Consider the following 8,728-nt stretch of genomic DNA (forward strand, 5'->3'; position numbering starts at 1 on the left):
GTCCTCCGGACAGACGGATCTTTCTGTCTAATGCAGGGAATGATTTGCTTTGTTGAGAACTAGATCTACTAAACACTTTTCAACATCTTTGTACCGAGTACCTGGTACCATGCCTATTAGAATAGTAGTGTATCAATAAATCATGTTGTAATGTATCTCATGTTTATCTGATATTGCTACTACTATGGTAGGCACCTGAAGTAATGAATGGAGTAATCAGATAAAATTGACTGCCAACACTTGCTTGAAGTTCAAATATAGAGAAGAGTATGCATAAATTCACTGTGACGTGGTGAATTTTGTTTGTGATTTGTTTTCATTGCATGTAGGCCTATCCGAGAAGATCACCTAAAGTCCTAACATGGCATGCTCTCAGATTTTCGGGACACCACCAGAACCTGTCTTTAACATGAAAGGTTGCTGCTTATCAGAGGGTCTCCTGGAAGAACTGCTAATCACCCAAGCTTCTTCCAATGAAGCAAACATTCAAAATGTCTCTGCACATTATGGTGTCTTCAGGTGTGGGCAGTTGGCAGGTAAGCATTGACTTGAGTGGAAAGGCTTAATGTACAATGCTCTGTAGGTAAACAGTAGCTTTTTATTTATGCTGTACACCCTTTATTTACCCATAACAAGTTAGCTATCTGATATGTAAGGAAAGAGTTATTATCCTATGTCCAATGATTCCCAGGGAGATATTAAGAGCTCACTACTCATGATTTTGTGAAGCATGTTTTATAGTCATAGGTAGATTACTGACCATGTTACATGGGATCATTATTAGACACTGCAAAGGTGTGCATGTAAATTTGCATCATGTATGAATAAAAGGGGGAGGGGTTTTGTAGATGCAAGTGTAGCCCCCCATGGAGTCACAGGTTGTGACCCAAATTCTGACACAAAAGAAACAAAAACTGGTACATTTTAAGATTCCTTTCTTAATCAAAGGTGATACAGTGCACTCCCGTTACAACGAACACGGTTATAACGAAATTTCGTTATAACGAAGTAAATCTTCTGGTCCCAAAATTATCACCATTAAAGTGTATGGTACAAAATTCGCTTATAACGAACACGGTTATAGCGAAATTTCCGTTATAACGAAGTCTTTTCCGAGCACCACAGACAAAGACAAACAAAAGAAATGTGCTCCGTTATAACGAAATGCGAATTGCTTTTGAAAATACGCAGCGGAACAAGCGTATAGCGTCTCTGCATGGGTGAACGCTTCACACCACTGTGTGTTCGCTCCTTGTGTCACGCACAGTTTCTGAGGGGAACTTGCGTTTATCATTGTAATACAGTTATCCCATCAAACTTCACATAGCTTTCCAGTGTATGATGAGTATTCAGCAAACTGAATATGATATATATACGTGGTTTCCTTGTTTTCGTTATGTAGTGTATTTGTTTGGTTATAACGAAATTTCGTTATAACGAAAGAAAACTGCCGGTCCCGAGCATTTCGTTATAACGGGAGTGCACTATATCTAGAACAGAAACTCGGGGAGTTACAGATGTTTTGTCGTTGAAGCTGCCTCCCCCCCCCCCCCCCCCCCCCCACACACACACACACACACACCTGTTTACTTTCTAAAAGAAGTTGTGGGGGTGGGGTGTCAATGAAAATATTATGTATAACCATTTTGAAGAAAAAAAAATTGATCACTGTACCACTCATGAAATTGTGACACATGTAACCTGCAATCTTTTTATCTTCTCTGCCCAGTTGAGCAGTGGTTGTATGCCTTTCATTTTCTTCATTTCTGTTTGAACACTTCCTGAGAGAGGATCATGCTAGATTGCTGTGTGACATGAGCCCCAAATTATTTCACATCTTCAGTAGATGGTTGTGACTATTTTTTTTTCAGGCATTTTCATATGAAGGTGGAACACTTTATTCTGATCAGTTCTTGAGATGCATGTCAATAGGAAATGTACAGGATTTCTACCAGTGCCAATTATAGCAAAACAGGTCATAAAATGGCTGGGATGGATGGTGGCCCAGAGTATTCATCCTGCAGTTTTTGTTATTTATATGATTTTTGTCATTATCACAAGTTATGTTAAAGAGTAGAATGAAGATGGGAATAAAGTGTTCACTGTATGCCATGTTATTTTTTTTTTCATTTTCCATGTTTGATGCATGTTGATACAAATGTATAAATGATATCTCATTTTCAGAGTGCATCTTCACCATATGTGAGAGATTTAAACAACCACATGAGACAAGATTCATTGCAGTGGAGTTATTTGACAGGTATTTATCTTCTTTTAAAACTTCACATGAAACTTTTTCCTGCCTTGCTAAACCTTGCGAACATGTCATCAATGAAAATGTTGTAGTGCTCTATTAAATGTAAAAAGTTTCTTATAAAAGGAAAAGGACCAACCTCAACATCTTGGTTTGAAACAGGAGTTACAGATTGGAAAAGAATGGAATAATTCTCACTAAAATTGCAAATGGGTTAATCACAGTAGCCTTCTTGATCAATTGAATTTACTGTCACCTTGCTCACTAGTGCTCAATGAACTCAAAGTACAGGTGAAAAGAAGAGCTGATTGACTTGAATCTAAAGTAATGTATCCTAAGCATCTCATTTTGAGTCGGTGGAAAAAACAGATCAACAATTAATTAAGCTAGCATTAAAGCTGCAAGTGTCTTTATTACAGAGAATAAACTTTTCACAAGCACAAATGTTGACTTGCCATGACTGTATGCACCTCACTAACATTTGGTCCCAAATGTGAAGTGAGCTCTCATTTGAAGGACACATGTTTGTGTTAGAGTCGTTTGAGATGTGCTGAATGTGTTTTGTACAATAAAGGACCCTTGGGTACATGTTATGCCATAGCCAATGTCTCTCCTGTAATCCTAATCCATTGGTGATCTTTTCTTAGGTTTATGAGGGCGTACATTCTCCAGCTAAGAGAAATGTCATCCGAGGGCCTTCATGCTGTAAAAGGCAGAATACAGAAGAAGCATTCGTCATCCAGGACTGATGAATGGAGAACATCTATCAGAAGGCTGTGTAAACAGACCCTGGTCTTCATGGTTTCCTGTGTACAGATAGCGTCAAAGCTGTGTTCACACTACAAGGTATCACTACAGTGACTAATCAAATAGTCACTGCTGTAAAAGTGGATATTTTTACATGACAATTTTTCATGCTTGGCCGGGTAAGAAGTGTCTCACGTGTTTTTAATTCCACGGAATCAAGACATCAATTACTGGAACATATGGCAAACAAAACTATTCGTGTGCTTTTATTTTGGCACTAGTTTCTGGTTGCGCGAAAGGCATGAAAATTTCCACTTTCTCAGTATTGAATTTTTCTGCAGTGTGATGTATGCTATAGCTCATAGCTGTGATTCTGTTTGCACATCACTGTGTTGTGAAATGAGACTTCCTGTTCATTTTTGAACAGAAGGATGTGTATGAGCACCAAGGTAGGTTTTTATTCCTTAATTTTTTTTTGTATACATTACAATAGAAGGCTAATATATGACGGTGCAGTTTCCCAGGTTAACTGTTGATACTTATGACATTTGAAAAGTTTGTACCATTTCTGATATTGAATGTACATGTAGTAGGATGTGGCTAAAAATTGCAGTGAACTGCTGTATTTACAACATTTTAGCAGATTTAAAATGCAGTTTTTCTCTGAAATTCTCTTTCATCCTAAAAGCATTGATATAGTTTTGATACCTTATTACCAAGTTTGTGTGTTTTGTGATACTGGCAAAGCCTTATGCACTGGTGAAGTAGTAAACATTAATCTTCTAGTTGTTTAGAGTTTTGTACTGAGCATAATTATAACCTGTCCCCTCCAAGATACAGTTTTGCGGCTGATTGACAAATTGCCCTACATCGCCGTAAATATTTACATCGATGCAGTAGGGCAATTTGTCAATCAGTTGCAATGAAAACATCTCGACCAAAAAATTTCATGAATTTGAATAACTTTCCATGTAAGTATGTTTGATTCATGTCGTGTCTAGTTGCCAATGGGTTAATAATCAACCAGCATTATTCTGGATTATTCACCTTGCCGATTCTTTGGCACAGATTATCTCATGTCGACGGTGTGCAGAAATGCTACAGGAAAAGGGTCATCGCTACTCCACCAGCAAGGTGCTTTCCTCTGAGATGGTTGTCCTAAAGACACTCGACTACAACCTCCATACTCCCAGTCCACTCAGCTATGTGGAGACTCTGCTAGAAATTATGGGTAGGTCTACTAGGAGTAGCATGGAATTATAGTAGTTGCTGTTTGATTTTTGCTTTTTCTTTGTTTTGTTTTGTTTGTTTATTTGTTTTTGCTGTGTGAGAGTTGATTGTAATGAAGTATATTAGAGTTTCTCAGTGTGTTTTCCTATTAAAACAAATAGTGGAATGCCAGCACATTGGTCAAATATCTGTCAAATATCATAGAAGAACAAACGGAGCATATGAAAAAAAATATATTTTCATGCAGACATCGACTTATGTTGTAATACAGGGTCTGTCATGAAGGGCATCCAGTGCTTATATGTTGCAAAAGTGCCTTAGTTGTTTCATTGCAATGACATCATAGCATCAAACTTGTTCTTGTTTTGCATTAATGCAAATTGTACTGTCATGGATCTCCAATCTGCTCCAAGCAAACTGACCTAATATTGCATTTTCTCTAATGTATTTGAGTCAGTTGGACACCCTTTCATTATGAGATAAGTATTTGTACAAAAAAAAAAAATAGGTATCGTAATGTTATGCCTTTCTGTGTCAAAGACAGAAAATGATTAGTGAGGCTTTGCTACTCTAGGATTAAAATGATGGTTTTTCGACATTGATCCAAGCTGAATTTCTAAACACATTACTTTTGATTTGTATGTAATGTAGGACAGAAATGGCAAAATGAATTTTTGGCAACCATATCCTACTAATGATAACAATACAGAGTGTGACACATGCTTGGAAAAAGTGACATACCAATACAGTGGCAGATTCAGGATATATGGGGGCCCAATGGGCATGCCCCCTCCCCTTTATTTTTTGTTAAAACAAAGAAATAAAATGAAAAAATGAAATGTAGCCCAAAGTAACACCAGAAATATTTTATGCATCCTCCCCCCCCCCCCCTTTATGGAATTCCTGGATCTGCCCCTGCAATATCACCTTATTTCAGGACTGTTTTTAAAATTTATACAGTGTTACACTTGTCAAACCATAATTATTGCTTGCATCATCAATTGTGAACACTCCCATTCAACCCAGGTCATAATGATCCAGAATCCCAGGTCAAAATTCTTCATGAGACATGTTTGAAGATACTGGATGTGGTGTACATCAATAGAAAACAGATGTACGGAAGACTGCTGCGACTTGCTGTAGGAGATAGTCCAGTCAGTGAACGAACAAGGTACCATCATTTGTTGCTTTAACCAGTGTGATCCTCTCTGGTTTGCTTGAAGAGTCAAGTATCAAGTATTTCTTTCTTTTTCTGTCAATAGATTGAGCAATAAGTAGTGTGGCTGGCCTATGTTGTCATTTTGTTTGTGTTAAAACTATCTTAGTGACATGTTCAAATAGCATAAAGCAACCACTATTATAGGTTACGTTCTTTTGTTATTTTTTTGTGTAAATTTAATGAGAAGTTTGCAAGAAAAACTGAACATTGTCATTGCATATAATGAAAATATCTTTAGCATTGAGAGAAAAGAATAAATTCAGTCCATACTGTTGGTCATCACTACCTAACCTGGAGGTATTGTGAAGATGTTTCTTTAATTTTAGACTTTCACCCAGTGTAAATGGCAAGCCTGAAACCAGTCAGAATTTTCTTGTTCTTAATGTTCTTGAGTATCTTGTTTTTATCATATAAAACTCAGATATCAAGTAATTTACCTACACAAAGAACATTCTAGTTCTGCTACGCAGTGAGTGTTTCTGTGCAATCATAATCAACATTCATGTTTCCAATCTCCATATAATGCTTTTTCCCCTGATGATTACAACAGATGCATGAGATTGTCACATCCAACTTTTTACAGGTGGAAAACTCAACTGTATTGTATCTTCAATTGGTAATCTTATTTGAGATGGATTTTTCCGTAGTTTCACAAAATGATAACTGAAATTCCCCTATGATATGCATTTGTATTATTGACGTGATACATCTACTTGTTTAATGATTTTGCTGTCTATGTATTTTGGATGCTGATATTACATATTGTATATAGTGATGTAACAATAGTTATTCACATTGTCATTTTACTCCCTCCTACCTTTGCAGGTCTAAATTTGCCATGGTGGAGAATGACCTGATGCTACTTGCCACAGCGATCATTGGGGCTGCTTCTCACTTCGTTGACATGTCTGCTACTGCTACGGTATGAACTTTAAAGTTTGTGTAAGGGGTAATTTTTGTGTTATTGGTTTTGTTCTGAATGTAAATGAACATCATGAAATTCTGTGTACTTAATCAGGCACAACAAACATCAAACACCAACAAACAAACAATTGACACTAGACACGCTTACTCAAGAAAGGTTGAAAAACTTAGCATATCCAGTCACATTTAAGTTGATGCATATCCCCAACAAGTCAAGCTGATTGATTCTGCTTTATTTGTTGTATTGTGTGTGTAAAGGAGGGGGGGGGGGGGTAAATATCACTCCCCCTCCTAGCATTGCTGTACACCCAAGTGTTGTAGCAATATTAATTCACTTGCTCATCAGAGAGTTGTTGATTTAAGCCTGTCGCACACTAAATGACTCATGACTATAATAGGATTGACAGGTCTTTGAATCCGAAATAAATCACAGCCTCAGAATGAACATGCTTGTTTATTTCAGATCCAAAGTCTGCCAGTCATGTAGGCGTGAGTCGTATGGTATACGGCGGGCTTTAGGTGAAGTAATTATGTTGACGACATGTTGAACCAGTACGGTTGGTTGGAATTAAATAAATTTATGATAGAAATGTAGTTCCTGTATGATTTGCTACGAGGGAAATTGGGATGTGTATTTATAATGGAAGAGACAAAAGAAATGTGTGTATCAAGCCCACAAAATTTTACATTTTGATATGGTGCACAAATGAATGTATTGGCTGAAAAAAAAAGGAAATGTTGAAATTCAGTTTGAATTCAAGATGCGGAATTTGGCCACCGACAGATAACCTTTTGTGAAATTTGGTGGCCCAACATGAATTTTTAGTGGTTTCCGGGTCACAAGGCCACTGGACCACTGCTAATGTCATACTCTCCATACACTGTATCTATTTCTCTTTCGGAAAGAGGCATTTTTTTTTTTAAATTCATGAAATGTTGTGTAGTGGTCAATCCATCTCTTCTGATATTGGTGCAGCTCAAAACTGGTATTTCTAAAGGCATGGGATTCCATTATAATGATTGATGACTTCTTGTCAAAAGAGGCTGCAATCAGAAATGCAAATGGCGATTGATTACCATTGCATGCAGATTAAGCTTGAATATGACCATGTAAGTTCTCTCTTCTTTTTTTTTTATCATCTTCAACTAAGAATGCCAATTGATTGATGAGGAACATTATAGGGGATGGACAGTGGAGGATGGATCAATCTTGTGAATTTCATTTGTACACTTTTTCATTAGGAATATGTTTGTCTGCATCAAGAGGATGAGTAGCAACTCTGATTTGTCCAGTGAAGAAAGGTCATATTTTGTTGTATCAAATGCTACAGGTTGTTGAACATCTTGCCAGGATCACCAAGATTCCCAACGATGACATCACGGATTTCTCATCCATCATCGTCGCTATTATATTAGGCTGAACAGATGTGAGGTCAATTCCTGACAGGACAGTTTAGCTTCAAGGGATCTAGACAACAGAGTGCACTGATGAATTAGTAAGATATATCATCTTTTGGCCAAAGGCATGTGGTGAATGATTGCGAAGCAGACATTTCAACTCTGCTGGTACAGTTTGTACGAGCAAATTGCTCACTTACGTAAGCAGAGATGTAGATTCATGGTAATAGTGTTGTGCAGAAATCTGAACTCGTTTTCAACACAAGTTACTGACTATGTATTTTCTGCTGCGCCAGTCAGGATGTTGGCCGCAGAGACAGTTTTCTAGACAGTTTTCTAGACAGCTGCACATCCTTCTGGCCATCTGTAGGGAACATGCTTGATTCTTGATACTGAGGTGATAGGAGAACAGATGCAGCTGATGATACAGAAACATGTGTTTTTTTTTTTTTTGAGCATCAGACCATGAAGCTGTTAGCTCCTTGTAGCTCCATGATCAGACTTGGTGCAAGTTTAAACTGCGAGATGATCAGTCGAATTTGCTTTTTAGGGTAGATGCTTTAACGGTGGAGTTATAATTGTGGAGTTTTACAGTTGTAGTCCAGTTAAACTGATGACACATGTGATTAGTGGTAAGATGACTCTACACAGTGCATTCCTTCGTGAGAATAAAAACTGTAGAGTCACTTTCTATATCTTTGGCCATTGAAAAGATAACGCAGCTCTGGTAAGGCTTTGTATACCAGCACAGAAGAGAATGCAATCACTAGATACTATCTATGCAATCCTGTCAACTTGTGCCTAACTTATTGACAGTTGTACAGACAATAGCAAACTGAATTACACATTGCTCAACATTATTTGCAAATTTTGCTTTGCATTGATATAGCTTGAAAATGAGAACACATAAATGAGTGAAAATAAGCACAATATACTTTAATCCACAAAACAATTAC

At 37.3% G+C, this 8,728-nt stretch overlaps 1 protein-coding gene across 1 annotated transcript; it reads left to right on the forward strand.

Annotated features, from left to right (window-relative positions):
* Positions 1 to 361: 361 nt before the first annotated feature.
* On the forward strand, positions 362 to 7,795 carry LOC139720597 (cyclin N-terminal domain-containing protein 1-like). Its single transcript, XM_071631952.1, has 7 exons — positions 362 to 536; positions 2,185 to 2,260; positions 2,902 to 3,100; positions 4,070 to 4,232; positions 5,258 to 5,402; positions 6,276 to 6,372; positions 7,706 to 7,795. Exons 1-7 carry the CDS (start codon positions 362 to 364, stop codon positions 7,793 to 7,795), a joined length of 945 nt encoding a protein of 314 aa, XP_071488053.1.
* The last annotated feature ends 933 nt before the right edge of the window (positions 7,796 to 8,728 follow it).

Source organism: Diadema antillarum, unplaced genomic scaffold, assembly GCF_040938485.1.
Source record: "Diadema antillarum isolate AM-2024a unplaced genomic scaffold, OU_Dant_1.0 scf00000130, whole genome shotgun sequence".
Lineage (NCBI taxonomy): Eukaryota > Metazoa > Echinodermata > Echinoidea > Diadematoida > Diadematidae > Diadema > Diadema antillarum.

Excerpts from the sequence above, each read along its gene's own strand:
- LOC139720597 (XM_071631952.1), top strand. The coding sequence starts at position 362 with ATGGCATGCTCTCAGATTTTCGGGACACCACCAGAACCTGTCTTTAAC. Across the intron at positions 537-2,184 it reads CAGGTGTGGGCAGTTGGCAG|AGTGCATCTTCACCATATGT; the intron begins GTAAGCATTGAC and ends TCTCATTTTCAG. Across the intron at positions 2,261-2,901 it reads GCAGTGGAGTTATTTGACAG|GTTTATGAGGGCGTACATTC; the intron begins GTATTTATCTTC and ends ATCTTTTCTTAG.